Consider the following 18,341-nt stretch of genomic DNA (forward strand, 5'->3'; position numbering starts at 1 on the left):
GGGCGGGCGAGCGCTGCCCCGCGGAGGGGGCCCGCTGCGCTGGGGCGGCCCGTCCTCCTGCTCCTCGATGTCCGAGTAGTTGTGGATGGTGAGCGGCACGGAGAGGTCGGACTTGTCCAGCTGGCTCCAGAAGCGGGCCAAGCAGCACACCCGGCTGATGCAGGGCCAGGCCATGGCCGCGGCCGCAGCCCCCGCCTCGCCCGCAGCGGCGCCCGCGGCTCCGGCGCCCGCAGCCGGCCGCGCTCTCGGCTTCAGCCCTCATCGGCGGCAGCCCCTCCTCCTGCCGCCCCCTTCCCCGGTAACGACACCCCCTCGCCGGGATTACGGCCCGCACACGTGACCCGGCTGCCGGCGGGAGCCCCGTGCAGCTGCGGGGGTTGGCGGCGGTGCGGAGGGGAGGGAGGGCGGCCGGGACCGGACCCTGCCGGGCTGCGCCCCCCGTCTGCCTCCCGGGGGGGACCGGCTCTGCCCGTGCTTCTTCGGGTCCTGGTGTCTGTCGGTGCTTTCGGAGCCGCTCTGTGCCCGGGAGCGCGGTAGCGCGCCCAGTGACGGGCACCGGCCCGGCGAGGAACGCTGCTCCGCTCTAGCTGCGTGGTACTGCTCAGTTATACCTTCGAGGCAGCCGTAAACACTTATGATTAGAGAAAGCGTTTGTATGCGAAACCTGGCGCTTATAAAATAAGTGATCTGGGTGAGAAACAGCAGCCTTGCGATGTTGGTTTCCAAGAGCTGCGTACAAATCCCCACCTCTCATAATCTCCTTCCATTTACATTAACAGTTCAACCAATTCACTTTAAAAATACTACCTATTGACCAAAATCCAAGCATTTATTATATATCTTAATATAGGGCTCGCATCCTTTATTGTTTGCCTGAGACTGCAAATTACAGCTTTCCTTTTGTACATTCAGGTTCAGAACCAAACAGTCCTGGCACAAACCATTGAAACTGACAGAATTACATTGGGAATAAAGTCAGGCCTTTGAAATTTGACATCTTATGGCCTGTAGCCACTTATTACATAATGCTCCTCCACAATTCCCCATTCAGCGGGTTATTACCAAAGCTGAATCTCCCAAAGGGTCACCAAACTGAGAAATGCAAAGCTGTAGAAGTGAAGAATGCAGATAAACTGATACGCCACCTATTAGAAAATCTACTGAAAGGCTAACAGAACAGGCATTTCATTTTAGAATATAATAATCCAATTGCAGGTGGTTGTCTGATGAGAGAGGGGTAATGGCTTTACACTGAAAGAGGGCAGGTTTAGATTAAATAGTGGGAATAAATTCTTCCTAATGAAGGTGGTGAGGCCCTGGCCCAGGTCGCCCAGAGAAGCTGTGGCTGCCCCTGGATCCCTGGAAGTGTCCAAGGCCAGGCTGGGCAGGGCTTGCAGCAACCTGGGATAGTGGAACATGTCCCTGCCCATGGCAGGGGGATGGAATGAAATTATCTTTAAGGTCCCTTCCAATCCAACCCACACCATTCTATGAAGCTTTAATAAGAAATTAATTATGCAGTGGAACTTGAGAAGGTAAGATTTACTGCTTTGTTTCAGCTAAGCAGTTTCTATCCTAGTGTATTAGTACCTCACTTCAGTCCAGATTTGCACCTGCTCCTGGGGCAAAGGAGTACTAGAAATGTGGATATGGACTGGGGCAGAACCTCTCCGTGAGTGTTTGGCCTCTCTCTGAAACACAATCATGAGATAAAAAGAAATTCCTTTGCAGATGATCCTACTGTCCCAAGTATCTGATTTAGCACTTTCCCCTGCTGCTAACAGTTTTGATTTCACCACCCCCCCTCCTCACATGTCAGCTGGGGCAAGAAGACTCAGAAATGTCAGGTGAAAACATTTTGATCCCAACACAGAACTCTTGTCACAATACTATATAGGCTATTAGATGCATTTCATTTGTTGTCTGAAAACCCCGCAGACATAATTTTACTTTTAAAAATATGCAGGGAGACATTTATTAATTTTCTGCAGATCTTGGTTTTCTGGAACCGCTCTATTCTATGCTGTAATTTTTAAAAATAAATCATATCTGGTAAAGGGAAGCAGACTTTACAGCCATGGGAGAAAACAGAACATCTGTTTTATCATGTTATCACTGGCACAGTACAAATGATGCTCTTGATCCTTGTTCCTAGGCCTGACTTAGCAAATACATTGCTGAATAAATTGGATGTCTCTGCTCATCCTGTGCCTGACGCTTCCTAGTACTGAGTTCAGCTCTGGCACTGCCTGTCTCAGAGCCCACCTACAGCATCAGGGAGTGCTTTGAGCAGCTGCTCATCACAGTTTGTAGGATGAAATTGGCACAAAGGCTAACTCAGACAGGAAAACCAGAAGATGCTGGATGAGATTAAAAGTTGTCTGCATTTAGAAGATTTGTCATGATTAAAAGCTTGGGAGGAGGAGGGGTGGAATACTGCAACAGTAAGACAAAAGCCATGAAATCAGAAAGCAAAACAGCTCTTGCTGCCAGGAATGGGGGCTGAAAGCTCAAACAGTTTTAACACTGAAGTGAAATTACAGTAGAGCAGATTACTGCAACAAATTATTCCTTAAATATGGCAAGGCCAAAGCAGACTTTAAAGCCACTGAAAAAGGATGAAGAATTGTGCCTCTACACGATTAACCATGACTTTATAGTTATTGCTATTTTCCCACGTAAACACTAGCTGTTGTCTCTGCCAAGTGTCCGCATAATCACCACATTGTATTTTTATTCACAATAATCTCTTTGAAAAGGGAGGGGAAAGTCTTTCCGTGTGGTTGGTTTTGCTTTAGCTGATTGGTTCTTTTTGTTGCTTTTTTCTAGGGTTGGATTTTGGGCTTTTTTTGGTCATTCTTCTGTCAGTAAAAGGTGTGACTAAATGCTGAGATACTGACACTTGCTGATGCCACATTTTGGAGGAAGGGTATTTGCTTGCCAGAAAGGTATCCTATGTACTCTAGTGAGCTGTTGTAACTTCAGGGCATTCCTTGTCTGAGTGACTTGAGAATTGACTTTCCTATTGCAGTTTTAAAGTCATTTTGGACAGAAAAAATAGTTTGTCTTTACCAAACAATGCTGCAGAAAGGCTCAGGTGCAAAATGACATGAAACCCACTGCTTGGCTACGTGAAGATTTTTGTACAACCTTACATATGGTACACACCTCTAGGGTCTCTATAAATGAGGAAAATTGAGATACTGAACAGCCTTTAGAAGGATGAATGCTCTTATGCCTAAAGTTAAGGTGAAGCTTAGGCATGAGACCCTCAAACCACAGCCACTGGCAGAAAAGCTGGTGACTTCCAAACCTCTGTGGCAGTTCCAGGATGTTTTTTTCAGGTGCTGAGTCCCTGCCTGCAAGCTGAAAGGGTGCAGCAACATGCTGCAGGGAGGTCTAACACAGCAGAAGTGGGACTTCACTCCCTGCAGATGATAGAGGGGCAGGAGGTACTGGCTGCTATGTTGAAGAACTTAATCGCCTCTTTGGCTTATTCTACTAGACCTGTAAAATAAAATATTCTTCAGGTTTTAGGCATTGCATTTCCTGCAGTATTATTCCCTGCTGCTTTCAGCCATGATCTCTGAAAAACTCTCAGCAAATACGTAATTGTTGAAGAGACGAGGTAAGTTGCTGAGTGGACAAGAGGTAACACAAGGAAGAGAAAGAGAAAAAAGGAGTGGACAAACAATAGATGCAAACCCAGCACGTGAAGTAGTCTGAAGTACGGCTTTTGAGCTTCTCGGGCATGAAATACTCCCTTAGGACAAGCCTGTTCAGTGGCCATCATCTGCTGCTGCTGCTGGCTTCTCCCTGGCTGAGCAGGCAGCAGTGCTCTCGCTGCATGTTCGGCTGCCCTCTCTCTGCTGCAGGCAGGGCTGCACTGTGGCTGAAGCCCTGAGAACTGGCATGCTTGTCCAGAGTACCATAGCACTCCCCTTTCCTGCTTCGTAAGTCATAGATTGGAAACTGAAAGCCAGAAAAGCTCAGGAGCAGAGCAAAGGAATATTAGGTACTCCAGCAGCTCCTTCATTTTTTGAGTGTTTATGTCAACAGGCACATGAAGTCACAAATCCTCAAGTGCCTCTTTTTTCTAATGAAGAAAAAAAATTAAACAAGCACTGGCATGGGACAGGGAGTTTACACCAATTTTATACTCCATCATTTATTAAAACTGGTGCCACTTAGCATTATGTATTCTTTTTCCCCACAGAAAATATACTTTATGTGAGGCACTACTGTAAAGTAAAAACACAAGTTGCTTCTTACAAATGTAACATGTTCTTTGGCAGGTCAGTCCACCTGGGAGGACTAACTCACCTGACAGGAAAGAGTTAAAGGGCTTGAACCCACCAGCTTGTATCTGGGCGGATTCCTCAGCCTTTGCAATGGGTTCAGTGTCATCCTGAGTAGCAGCATACCCCAAATCCAGTTTCTACTTGTGAGATAGGAGAACTGGGTACCACCCTCAGGTTTACTTTAGTAGTTACTTCTGGTTACAGTGTTGCTGATCTCAGACACGTCATCTATTTTTGCTGAAGCTGCTGATTTTCTAAAACTGGCGGATTCTGAACCAAATGTTACAGGTTTAAAATTCTTAGAAAAACCTTAAAGGAAAGCACAGCTTAAAGAATACCCCCTCCCCCCCACTCCCAAATCAATGTACTGAAAGAATACAGAAAGCAGTATAACTCATGGTAGAATGTCAAAAACCACAGTATGACATTCTTCCCCTGCATGTGATTATGAAAAGGATGTATCATTGTAGTAAAATCTAACAAGATCTGAAAGCTTGCTGGAACTCAACAGAAATGAAAAACACAAGTTGAAAAAGCCACAGCTGACAAATAAATCTGGACCATTAAACCAGTACATAAGCCTTGGCAAACAATCCAGTATTGCTTCACTTATTTCAAGTTTCAAATCAAACAAGACCATTGCCTCATTTCATCCAATCTTTTCAACAATAAAAACCACTGAACTTCACCATATTAGCCTTATTTAAGTCCCACTTTCCCTTTTAGGAAAACACCTTGTATTGTCAGGCAGATATGAGGGGTGTGTGTGGTCCCTTAATGTCCTCAGTTTCGGAAATGTTCATCTTCCTAAGTATTAACCAGTTGTACCCCATTTTATTTTTGTTTTTTTTTCTGACAGAGAGTTAGGTCACTTAATTGAAAAACATGTTTTATTCCACCTTTAAAAAGGTAATGCAGACTATTACCTCAAAAAAGCAATAGGATAAAAACCTTTATTGTTCCACTTTTGTCAGAGTTCATTTTCTATGGATATGCATTTTTGTAACATAATTTTGTTACATTAGAAACTTCAGCTCCTTAGAGGCTTAATGTGGAGTAGCAAAAACCCTTGAAAACCAATTCAATCCCATGTCTTCAAGTAAGATACCACTTGGGCACGAGGAATCTCTAGGATTAGAATCAGTTAGATTTTCCACCTCCTCCCTTTCCTGTGTTCTTTGTCCTCATTTCATGCCACGCTTTCACCAGTGGTTCTCTGTTCTTCCATATGAGCTCATGGCCATAAGTCACATACCACCTGGGAAAGAAATAATAGTTAACTGCAACTTCTCTCTGCATCTGAGGGAAACCAGGCTGAGCACTAAGACCAAGTAAATGCTTAGTAAAGAAGACAAGATAAACTAAGGCACAAAGAACGTGCTTGGAAAACGGCAGGTAAGCCACTTGTTCTCTTGACTCCAGTTAACTTTGTGTTCTTGTTTGCCTCAGTCCTGTGAATGCACAGTTTTCATGCCTTTAATTTCATGCTGTTGTGATTTCTACTAAGAGAGATATAAAAAATTATCTCCACTTAAAAGACTGTTAAAACAGTTCTGTTGCTTGTGCTAATCCTTACTGACAACACCAAGGAAAAGTGTTCTTCTTCTATATAAATACAACTGCCCCATAAAGAACAACCATGTTCCATTCAAAATGAATTTTCTTCTATAAGCACCTAAAGATTAATCTATCAAAGTGTACTAGCTTTGTTTATATTCACATATGCTAATACATGAGTATCAACAGAAGTGATTAAGCAGTGGAGGTTTTGGTGGAGAGGTATGAGGGGAAGCAACCACGTGGAAATAGGTTGAGGGTTCTCTCACAAGCCGAACTCCACACCTGAGTCCTGAGGAACAAAAGCACTTTTCTTGAGCCAGCAGCCAGTGAACTGGCCATTCCAAATTATACAGCTGCTTTCTAAAGTGGGAAGTAATGTATAGAAAATACTTTGTCATTCAACATATGTCCTAAAGAAGGCCCTGTTTCAGGATGAAGTGACTAAAATCATCATTGAATAGAACAAACACGTAAAACGTATGTGGGTGAGGAAAGCAAGAAACTTGCCAACTCCAGAGCACTTTTACTGCAACTGCTGTCTATCCTCTTTTAATATGTGAATCTGCATTACCAGTGCAGGTTGTTCCTTCATTACAATGAACAAGCTCATACAGATACATCATGACAGAAAGCAGTTATGAATCAGCAAGACTACATCTGATGCATTTGTGATGCCAGAGAAGGGGAGAAAGGGAGACTGTACAGCACAGAGCTTATTGACACCAAAGTCAAGAAACAGGAAACAATTTGGTCTACAAACTGGTTTGCCTTTAAGTCTGGCCTAGTGAAATCTCAGGTAGGCTTTTCAAATGCCTACATAAAATATTAAAAAATGCACTTAGCAATAGGTATGCAATTGGGTAGAAGGGGAAAAACTCAATGTAGTTCAAACATGGAACAATACAGAACTGTTTCCTACAAACTTGTTTCTAGTAGTTCTTACTAATTAGGAAGGCTCCCCTCAAAGGCAATACAGCAACACTGAGAAAACAGCACTAGAGGCTGCTCAAAGCAATTTGGCCTGAGCTTGTATTAACTCTGTAGCTCACTCTAAATTGGCAATTAGAGGAAAAACACTGAGACAAAGACTTTTTTTTAGCTCTTTAAAGTTATTTTAATTTGTCCATTCTGTGCTTTGTGAGAATCTTTTCTGCCCTGTGACTCTCTTCAATGTGCTGGCAAGAGCAGAACAGAGACAACCAGCCCAGGTTATGGTTACAGGACCACCTGACATCTAATCCGTGATTCTAAGGCAGTTCATCTCAATTCTTTCAGTTCTAAGTGTCTGTTAACAGTGTTTTCCATAAAATTTTACAGCACTAGAAGGGTAACAGTGAGTTGTATTCATTGCTAGTTAAGACAACTTTGCAAAAAAAAAACCCACTTCAGCAATATAGAAAGGGGGGAAAATAAGGTATTAATTTAAAATACAAAACAGAGTCAGTAAATACAGACTTACATTCCAAAGAGAGCTCCCCCAAGGTGTGCAGCATGGTCAAAAAGTCTCCAGCCTAGAGCAAGCCCTGCAGTGTCAAATGCAATTATGGCTTTTAAAGCCTAGAAGGGAGAGAACATGGAACAGACAGGATCAGTCACAACATAAAACGGCCAATGATAACAGTTTCCTATTGTAGCACAGAGCAAAAATCTGGAATCAAAAAACAGCCTATAAATTTTATATCAAAGCAATTACTGTAAAAAAATTGTTTTAAACCAAGAGACTCAGTCTTCACCTGTATTGTGCTGCCAAAATACAAATGTGAGCAGCTACAGAATAGTGCAGAATGTGTCTTTTTTGAACACTCAGCCTCTTCCAGTCTTCATTTCTAAAGCTACAAATACATTCCAAACTTGAGCCAGGAGGAAATAGAAATTACTTGAAAGAGTACATGCTATAAGAGACACCACAAAAGATTGCAACATTCTCATTCTCTAATTCTGATGTTGCTTAGATTTATGTGCATCTGTGCTCCTGAACACAACCCCTAGTGGATGGAACATGTGGGGCAGCATCCCTGTTATCTTATCTGATATAAACATTGGTTGGAAGGCAGAAAATCCGGATGACAGTGAACAATTCCACACCCAGAGCAGCATAAGCAATGGTGTACCATCTTCAGGAGACACAAGGCACCAGAACTGTCAATACACAAGGTTTTACTAAATGCCTCATTTCATAAAGACTGACAGATTTAACCCAAGGATGAAATGGTACTTCAGGCAGGATTTCTTTCCTTAAGCATAGGTGTTAGAATAGAAGCTCTATTGCTACATTGGCTTGTTTAATTTAAAAGCCCATTACAGTATAGGTAAGGTAGATTAAAGGAGTCCGTAAAGTTTAGATATACAATTATATAGTAGGGCTACAATCATTCCACAGTATTGTTTATACTGCAGTAGCTGATATTGCTCTTGTTTTGCTGTTGCAATGAGCACTGCTCATGGCAATGCTCCCTGTGGCTCTGCCTGTATTTCTACCCTGGCCATTTTTTTAGAGAAAGATGCAGTTATAGGGTAGCACGCAAAAAAAAAAAAAAAAACCAAAAAAACCCCAGGTCAACTCAAGCAGAAGTGCAAGAAAAACATGAAGGCTACATCTAAGAACGTTTGTTCAAATCTGTAAGCTTCACTTACAAAAAGTAGTAAATCTCATGATCTTGGAATGACCTGGCTTAACTGCTTTAAGCAGTAAAACAACTTTAAGTAGTGGACCAAAGATGATTAACTTATTAAAGCAAGTTAAGATATACATGAGAAGCTTTTCTTAAACATGGCAGTGGATCTGCATAAAAGAACTTAATGAAACAAAAAAAAGGAGTCCCAGTACTACACACGAAGAAAAGTCTCAGTAGCCTACTTCTAATTCCAACAGCGTTCCTAAAGTATCAAAAGATGATATGCAAAAGAGGAGGCAAATATTCCTCCAGGGCTGGAATGCAATCTCCTGTAAGAAGTGAAATTCTCTGTTTCTCATCTTGATAAATTTTTCTTTAACGACCATGTACCAGTTTTACATCAGCCTGTTTCAAGTGCTGCTATAAAAAATATCACTCATCAGAAAGAAGAGGATGTGTATGTAGGTTTCCTCAGACAGGTGAACCTGACCCCCTCCCAACTTCTTTCACCTCTTGGGATTAGATCTGAAACAGACCCATAGAGGATGGAATTCAGGATAACTCTGAATTCACCACTCTGCTGTAATGACTGTGCTAGGCTGCAACAACTCAGAATTGGTCCCCAGGACTTCTATGACCCCTCTTCTCTTTCAAAATAAATTTAACAGCTTAGAAACACAGACGAAGAGGACACATGCTCAGATACTGAAGAGGTATGGGGAAAGTGTTTTAAGAATAGCTTTTCTTTGAAGTTCAAAGGCACTTACACTTCCTGCTGTAAATGTGAACATCGGAAGAAGTATGATGGCCAGTTTTGCTTCTGGCATCTTCGTACACACGGCTGCAAGGACAGTCATTATAGCTCCTGACTGTAAATACAGGAAAACACATCAAAGCAAGCTAAGATGTTACATAAGGGATAATACATTTTTCTGCATGTGAACCTCTTTTCCTTTGGGTTTTTATTTTCAAATGCAGCCCTATGGTAAATCTCGAAGTACAAAACACCACAGAAAAGTTCAGAATAAAAATAAAACAAGGCACACTATTTAATTTCAGTATCTGAAATTATAAATACTGGGGAAAAACATCCTTCAAATCCTCTTATATAATTAAGAAATAGTCACTCCTGAATTTAAGATAATGATTTATGTAAATGTGCTTTTTCCCAAGTAAACCCTAGAAATCTAACACTATTAATCTAGCATAGACATATCTGATGAAGGGAATCATTCTGAAGCTTGTACAAAACCAAGGAAAATAACAGATAGACAGAGACAAGAACCTTTTGTCAATGAAACAAGTAATTCCCTGGACTGTACTAAATTGACCATGGGCTTTTGTATCCCTGAAATAATCTCAATGGAAAGGCTCTGAATACAGTAAACTAATGCAATGTGTGGTAATTTCAGTAAGTTCAGATCAGTAAGACTAAGGAAAAGTAACTTGCTCCAGATACCATTTATTCATAAGACAAAAGGACAACACACGGACAGCATTTCCAAAAATTCTAACCTCAGCACAGCTTAACAGTTTTTTCCATTGCAATAGAATAATGAGAATCTAACTTTGGGCTTTTATCAGAATTATTTAGTATAGTAAGTTAAGCCTTTAAAATCTGGCAAATGTCTAGGTTAACCTCAAATTTAATGCAGGTTAAGCGTTTTAAAATGTTCCACTACTAAAAACACTTGGAAAGAACTGGCAGCTACTGGAGCTCCTCAGCCTGCCTCATATTGTTCATTGGGTGATACTTTTGGCAGGAGTGCTGCCCTTCCTGCACAGCATGCCCTACAACTTCCACTGGGATCACATGCTGAGTTTGATTGTCTGATTACATTATCTCTTTCTAAAGTATACTATTTTTAATTAGAGAAGACTGCTACACAATTATGAAATACCACTTCTGCAATAAGTTACATAACTGATCTGCTCAGGGACAAGAGGTCCTGCTGTTTAGGACTCATTTACAACCCTCAGCATTAAGTGGTGTTAGTTCTGGGCAGCTGCTGCAGCAAAGGTAACAGATCTGAAGAACAGGCACTTGCCTGTTGTTTCACAGGAGAACCAGTTCGTACCTGGTTCCTTGATTTTGGTAAAGCTTTCTAGTTTCCATTACCCCAAATATACTCTTGGCTTTTAAGCAGGTTAAAGAATACAGCAGGCTTTCAAATTGGCTTCAAAGATCATTATCAGTCTCTCATATTCCAAGATACTTACAGCTCCAAGGGATGGTTCAAACCTTCCCGTGGCCATTTTAGCAACATAACTGACAAAAGTGGAGATAACCCCTGAAAAAGAGACATTACTACTGGAAATGATGGCAGCAATGCAGACAAGCATCAGGAAGTACAAATTAACTGTCATCTTTTGTCACACAAATCCCAAGAGACTGTATAAAGAGCTGTTTTATTTTGGTAGTAAAGCAGGAATTAAAACCAGATACAGTTTTATCATCTTTCAAAGCCCAGTATGTTAAACCCACTAAAAATCTGTACGGCAGCAAAGTAGTACTGCATTTAGTATAAAGCAATGTGTGGGATTGAACAATGGCCATCTGTCATCATACATCTATTAACCAGGCACACACTTTACTTGTATGAACACATATTTATATTTTTTAAGTGTTGTAAATATAAGTATTTAACATTACCAGCAGAAAGGTATACTGCAATGAACTGCTCACACCCCAGAAGAGAGACAATGCTGCTGGAAAAACTCCATAAAACATACATATTTGCTGCCATGTGGAAGAGAGAGAAGTGACTAAACGTAGAGAGCAGCATGGGAGAACACAGGGCTCCTACAAAAGAGAAAAGCAATGCACATAAAGAAGTCAGTATTTTCATTTGCTTCAACTTGCACGTCATGCAGACTAGAAATTATCAAGACACACTATAGGCTAATTACACTTAGATTCTCAAATACAAGCTATATAATAAACCTACCAATTTCGAATTCCAAGCAATGACTTTTGGAAAGGTAGAATATACACCCCAAAGATATGCAAGCTGCAATAACAGTTTTAGTTACCTACTGGGGATTGTTTCATAGAAAACATTTATCTTATGATGTGTCCTATGCTTTGAAACAGAAAAAAGGTAGTTTATTTATATATGTATATGGTGAAAGATTTTTAATATATAAGCAGCCATATAAAATTAATTTGCAATGAAGATGAACTCAGAGAAAAAACAGTTTTTTCCTTTTTGCAAAAGCTACTAGCTCTCCTCACTGAAACAGCAGCCTTGAAAATGCGAACAAGCCAATTAGCAGGTTTGAAGGTCAACTTTATTTAAAATAGGAGTGTTTGGGGTGACATGCTCAGATCTGGGTAGCAGATCTCTTTAGCTTTGGAGTGCATGGGGGAACTGGTTGAGTTTCCACATTTCCAGCAGAAATTAAGAGGATAGCAGGAAGTACCTTCCGACCACATTTTTGTCTCCTTCTCCTTTTAATTCTTTTCTCTGCTGTAGAAAGGAAACCCCATTTTTCTGCCATTAAGTATTACTAAAGTTTTTCCCTAGGTTAGTATCTTCAATACATTTCACACACAACGAAAGCCAAGTTGGTGCTTGGTTTGTTTGGGTTTATCTTAATGTGAGCCGAAGCACAGCTTTGAAACAAGGACTCTGTACATAAAACCTAGAGACTAATGCTTGTCTACTGATGAAAGCACACATACATGTGACTGATGGTTCTATCTGCATCCCCCAGAACATTAAAGGAGGGAAACAGTCACACTTGAGTCTAGTTTATGAATGGCATTATGTAGTACAGTTTATTTTCCTCCTTTGCTGAGTGGCTTGATTTGCACTCTGTCCAAGAAAGCAGTTCGGCTGCAGTCACTGGGAAGAGTACCTCTCACCTTTATTCAGGCAGGAGCTGCATCCCACTGCGTGCAGGTAAAGGCCAGATAGCAGGCAACAGTTTTGATATTACAATATTTATAAAAGCACCGGTTTTCTTTGTTTTAAAAAATCAGATCCATTACTCCTATCATTCTTCCCCTCAAGCCACTTCCTGCCTAGATGGAATGATGTGTTTGGGCATGACTGAGATTGCTTGTGGGTGATGGAGCTCTAAGTAAGCCATATGCCACCTGAAGCTTCTGCTTCATGTATGATCAGAGGTTCTATTACATCTCTGTGTAGGAAAGCCACCCAAATTATTGTTCACTTACTGGAGGATGGATTTGAGGTGAAATATGTAAACATAATCCGTCGCATGCCAGGCAGCCTCCACAGACAGAATACAAAGACATTTGCAGCTATAATACCTATTAAGAGGGGGAAAAAAAGTATAAAAGCAAATTATGAATGTAATACACCATAATGCTTACTGAAAGCAAGTATTTAAAAAGGCAGCTTGTAGGATTGTACTTTTTCTTCACAATCCCATTAAGAACAAAATCCACTTCTTACTTTGTATACAGTTTAAAAAAAGCAATGAAAAATACTGAAAGCTACATTTATATAGTGGAAGTCTTTCAGAAATATGACATTTAATTGCAACCATTCTAACATACAGTGTAATGAATCCAGCAGTCCAGAAAGATCTGTGCTGAGAAGGTTCAAGCTATAGTTTCAAACTGCTATTCTATTGCAAAATCAGTGAAACAGGAGCCAGTTAAAAGGTCCCATTTCCTGCCCCTCTTGCTGTTTATTCCCAAATGGCACCCATCTACTGCACACTTGAATTTAACTGCACACCTCACAGCCCCAGCACAGTATCTGTATCATGACCTGACTTGCACAGTGAAGCAATTCAAAGCATTGTACAAAACTTCCTGAGATCACTTGTTAGTTGAGTGGTCTGAGATGATTTTGGCCTGAAACATTCAGCACTTATGCAATCTAGTCTTCAAACTGGGAGTTAACACTTCAAAGAGTTAGTAAGTTGGTTGAAATTTTTTTTTTCCAAAATGTAGAAAAGGTAAATGGCAGAGAAATAGCATTTCAGTAACCTTGTGCTAACAACTTGCTAATACAGATTCAGTAAATACCTAATGTAGAATATGTAACAGGAGATAGGGCTCAGCTATTGGATTTGAACCAAGTTCTCATCAATTTCATTTCACTCATTACATTTATCTTGGGGATTTCAACTGGCATTAGGCTAACCAATCAAAACTACATTATAACCAAAGGAAAGCTCAAAGGCTAAGTTTTTGCTACTTTTCACATGTCATACTGCAAACATGTAACTATTAGGGAATTTAATTTCCACAGTTCAATGGAATATATACACCTATTTCTTCTAAAAGCATTTGGTGTTTTTCATAATTCCTGAGAAAAATATTGCTGGGGGAGGATTCTAGTTAATCCTCCACACTCTCTCACACAGATGCATAGGAACTTTTTTAAGGCATACAAAAAATAGTTTGTGAGAAGGAAGTTTAGCAGAAACAGGGTATGTGCAGGTGTAAATTTACATATGCTTTGTGCCCAACAACCTAAACATGGTATGAAAGCCATCTGTTTTAATATACTGTACCTGTTTGCCAAATTTCTCTTCCTGTGAATGTCTAATACTTGTAAGCTAACACAAACCTGTCACAGTCCGCTGACCCTCAGTCAGGCTATTCCACCAGCTGTTAACCTGAAACAGAATTATTGTTCATCAGTGCCACCATAAAGCATTTACAATTTCAAAAACAGTCATGTAAGGTTATAAGTTTTTAAGAACGGAAAGCATTTGTTTGAAATCTGTGAAGTAAATAAGTTTCAAGTTTTTTTACTTCTGATTGCTTCAGCTGTTCAAGTTGACATTTCCTTACTGAAGAACAGCTATTTACCCTCCTTTTCATAAAATACCCCAATATGGATGAAGAGTTTCTTCAAAAAGAATGGGGTTATATCCTTGTACACAACTCCAATGGGTTTACCCTGCTTGCATTAAACAAAGACCTAGCCCATAATGCTGACTTTAGCAGATTAGCCAAAGTTAGCATAAATCCTGCCTTGACTAAGCCTCACCCTAATGCTAACATCACACCACCCACCTTTGAGTGATTCCACTTTTGTGCCAGGATCACTTTTGCAGAGGTGGCTCACAAGATATGGAATCCATTCCCCCTTGCGTCCAGCTCACCCAGCCCTCCTCCAAGTTTAAAACCCCTGAAAAAAGTTTATTTTGAGCGCAGTCAGCCCACAGACAAATTGCACCCCCCTTTTCCTTCCTCAGCTTTTGTAATCATTTTGGACATATATTTTGTTGCTACCTCAATGACCTTCCAACCATACTGATGGGGACAGTGTAATAAAAATTATCTGCAGGTTGGAGGCAGGGGATATAATGCTGTATGAAACAAAGTATTCACTATTTGATATCAAAGTAACAACTTCATTGCATTTTTTGTTTAATTCTCTGGCAAAGGATATTCTTCAGTATAAGAACACAGAACAGACATGATTTTTCTAAAATACAAGGATTATATGCCCTCAGAAACCACTGGGAGAATCCTCAACTCTTAGAAATAGAACTTACCCACTGAAGAAGGGGATTGGGAGTTTAAGCCTATTAACAACAGGGCAGTTCAGTTTTCTTTTTTGATAGCTAATCACCAGATCTTCCCCTTCAGGTTTTGAAGGCAAAAAAAAGTATAAAGGCATAATTATTTAAAAATATTAAGTGCTGATCATAATCTCCCCTGCAGTTCATATACACCAAGCAAGAAAGCATGCTAGGATAGAGGTAATTTTCTTTCTAGCAGCTTATACATGGTTCCATAGTTTAGATTTTTGACCAAAACAGTACTGATTAACACCCTATTGTTCTATATTTTGGTGAATGGTATTTGTACAACATCAAGATCTTTTGCATTTCTCGCTCTGCTGCTGCAGGTTGCAACAGGCTGGAACGGGACACAACCAAGCAGATGACCCGAACTAACCAAAGAGATCCCTACCAAATAATACCATCCCCTCAAAAGAGGGGATTTCAGGAAATTTAACATATTTTTCTCATGAACTGGTTGGACACTGGTCTTTCCACAGGAGATTGTGAGTGACGGCCTTTGCATTACTTGTTTTCTTCTCTCTTCTCACACTTACTAAACAAATTTTTGGTGATTGTTTTATCTTTATCCCCAAGTTTTCTTGCTTTTCTTCTCCACTCAGCCCACTGGGGGTTTGTGGGGGCCATAAGCGAGGAGCTGCATGGAGCTCAGCTGTCAACCAGGGTTATCCCACATGCCCATTTCCACAGCAGTGCTGGTGTGCACAATATGCATTCGAAAAATAGCTCTTGCGTATCCTATCCAGGATCCCGAGCCTCTCCAGCTCCACACTCAGACCTACTTCCCTTGGACAAGGAGACCTGAAAGAGTATCAAGCCTTGTCTATCACAAGCCAGTAATAACCTTGAAAAAAACGTGAATATACATGAATGATTACATTAGTTTTAAGTATACTTAATTAAAAACTAAATGACTGATGCTTCTGGGATGCCAACTCAATTTATAACAAATCTTGCAGCATTTATTTTGTTCTTGCTGCCTAAACTTCAAAGTACTTGCATGGAAATGTCAGTTCTCAAAGTAAAAAAGCCCTCTAAAACCTTGTATTTTTATGGGTTTAGAGGCAGAAAATACAAATGCATTTCAGAAGCCAGAGCACTGAAAAGCCTTAAGCATAAGGTTGAGAATTTACTCTAGCTCTGTCCTCTGGGAATTCACGTTCACTTTCAAGAACACTTAAGATACAGCAAGAACATTTGTTGGGGGGTTTTTTATGGTGAAACAGCAAACAGTAACTAGTTTAGATGAACAAATTCCTACTACTGACCTCTCTTTCCTGCATTCCTGGGTGAAGATGATATTTTTCTCTATTTTTTTCCACTATAACTTTTGCAGTGGTATTGAGTTACAGTTTTCTAGAACTAATTTTATCAGTTTTCCTTGTAAGTCAACTATCTACTGTAATTTGTTGAGAACCCAGTATTTCTCCAAGTTCCACATCAGAAAAACCAGGACAAGTATCTGTTGTACAAACGGTGCTTGCACCAGAGGAGAGATGAGGCTGTGCCTCGCACTCCTGCAGGGATCCACCCCTGTGCGAGCAGCCCGGGCTTGGCTCCGTGTACCTGCTTTCTGAAGTCGCCTCTCTTCTGCGGCCGCATTTTATCCATCCAGTCCGCTCGAGCTTCCTCAAAGTAGGTCTGGACACGCGACTTGAGCGACTCATACTGCCAGATGGCGGCGGACCCGAAGGCCGAGCCTGTGAACTGGGCGATACCAGTGAAGGCTCAGTGACCGCTCCATCCCGGGCTAATGCCACACGCCGAGCCGGCTGCTCGGCCCCGACCGGTGCAAGCACGGCAACGGGAGCTGCGGCTGCGCTGAGCAGCGGGACTCACAGAATCACGGAGTCCTTAAGGCTGGAAAACACCTTTAAAATCATACGTCCAAATGTCAAGCCAGCACCACCACTGAGTTCGCCATGCCCTCGAGTGCCATATCCACGTGTTTTTTGAATACTTTCAGGGACGGTGACTCCACCACTGCTCTGGGCAGCCTGTTCCAACGCTTTACAAGCCTTTCTGCTTTTTTTGTTGTATGTTTTTTTGGTGGTTTTCTTTTTTTTTTTTTTTCTAATATCTAATCTAAATCTCTCGTGGTGCAACTTGAGGCCATTTCCTCAGGTTTACTGAATGTTCAGTTGCAGGGGGTGATGCTTTATCAAAAAGGTTCACAAACAAAATTGGTCAGTGAAATTATTAAGTTCACTGAAATGGAATGAAACTGGGATACCTTTACAATATTCCCATTGATTTAGTTGAAGTTACTTTCTGTTATCTCTGTACAATGCCACAGCATCTGGCCAACAACCTTGCGTTAACTGACTTACTGAGAAGCGAAACCCGGAAAAGCATTGCCGTGGGACAGATGGAATATGCTCCTTGCCGACCCGCTCCCCCCACCCGGGCACAGCACCCGGCCCGCAGGAGCCACTTACCCCTACGGCGAACAAGAGCGGCTTGACCAGGCGGCGCGGCGAGGGGCGGCCGGTGGCCGTGGTGGGCGACGGCGGGCAGAGGCTGCGGCGCGGGGGTGGCGGGACGGGCCGCGCCTCGGCGGCGGCTGCCGGGGGCTCCTCGGGCCGCGGCCGCGCCCGGCGGAAACCCCGCCGCGGCTGCAGCAGCAGCACCGCCAGCCTGCGGGGGAAACACGCGAACCGTCAGCACCGCCCGCCCCAGCTGCCCCGTCCCCTCCCCGCCCCGTCCCGGCGGTACCTGTGCGGCCGCGGGCCCCCGGCGCGGGCCCAGCACCGCCACGCCATGTTGGCGCCTCCCCGAGCGCTTCCGGGGCAGCCGGGCGACATCTTCCCGCCGATGGCGGGGGAGCCTCTCGGTCACCGCCTGGGCGGGCGCGGCTCCCCGCGGTTCCTGAGGCCGCTCCGCACAGGGGTGGATGGCCGTCCGCGCGGCTCCCGGTGCCGCCGCCGGGGCACAGCGGGCAGCGCCGGCGGGTCGGAGCACTCCCGAGGCCGCCATGTCGGGTGGGTGGTGCCCGCTCTGCCGCCATGATGAGCGTGGCAGCGCCTTCACCGCCACGGCCCCCTTGACGCGCGGCGCTGGCGCCGTGAAACCAGGGGCTGCTGTTGCAATAAATGAATTGGTTTCAGGATGTTGGTTATTGCTGTTTGGGTAGGATGTAGAAGAGGGGAGTTGAGGGTGGAATAGATGGACATGTTAATTGAAGGGAAGTTGTGAGACTGTACGGGTGTAATGCTGGAATGTAACCACTGGATGGGGATATAACAAGGACCCAATGGGTTTAATGGAAGGAACTTTCTAGTACATTGCCTCGTAGGGTACAAGGGATGAGGACGATGGCCTAGACTGTGATTGGAGAACGAGCCAA

The 18,341-nt window shown here is 42.5% G+C and overlaps 2 protein-coding genes across 2 annotated transcripts in view; both read right to left on the minus strand.

The window, feature by feature from the left end:
• Positions 1–244, minus strand: part of MAP6D1 (MAP6 domain containing 1) — a 15,985-nt gene extending 15,741 nt beyond the window's left edge. Inside the window, exon 1 of the mRNA XM_042042357.1 lies at positions 5–244. Coding sequence (XP_041898291.1) covers positions 5–174 — 170 coding nt within the window. The 5' untranslated portion in view covers positions 175–244. The remainder of the gene's footprint in view (positions 1–4) is intronic.
• Positions 245–5,173: 4,929 nt separating this feature from the next.
• On the minus strand, positions 5,174–17,971 carry PARL (presenilin associated rhomboid like). Its single transcript, XM_042042359.1, has 10 exons — positions 17,711–17,971; positions 17,434–17,655; positions 16,562–16,702; positions 14,029–14,077; positions 12,660–12,755; positions 11,130–11,279; positions 10,697–10,767; positions 9,244–9,345; positions 7,321–7,418; positions 5,174–5,559 (listed from the first exon to the last, which is right to left on the minus strand). Exons 1-10 carry the CDS (start codon positions 17,969–17,971, stop codon positions 5,442–5,444), a joined length of 1,308 nt encoding a protein of 435 aa, XP_041898293.1. The 3' UTR covers positions 5,174–5,441.
• Between the last annotated feature and the right edge of the window lie 370 nt (positions 17,972–18,341).

The sequence above is a fragment of the Corvus kubaryi genome, unplaced genomic scaffold, assembly GCF_017639235.1.
Source record: "Corvus kubaryi isolate FWS band 111438036 unplaced genomic scaffold, C.kubaryi_AGA036_p1.0 37397, whole genome shotgun sequence".
Classification (NCBI taxonomy): domain Eukaryota; kingdom Metazoa; phylum Chordata; class Aves; order Passeriformes; family Corvidae; genus Corvus; species Corvus kubaryi.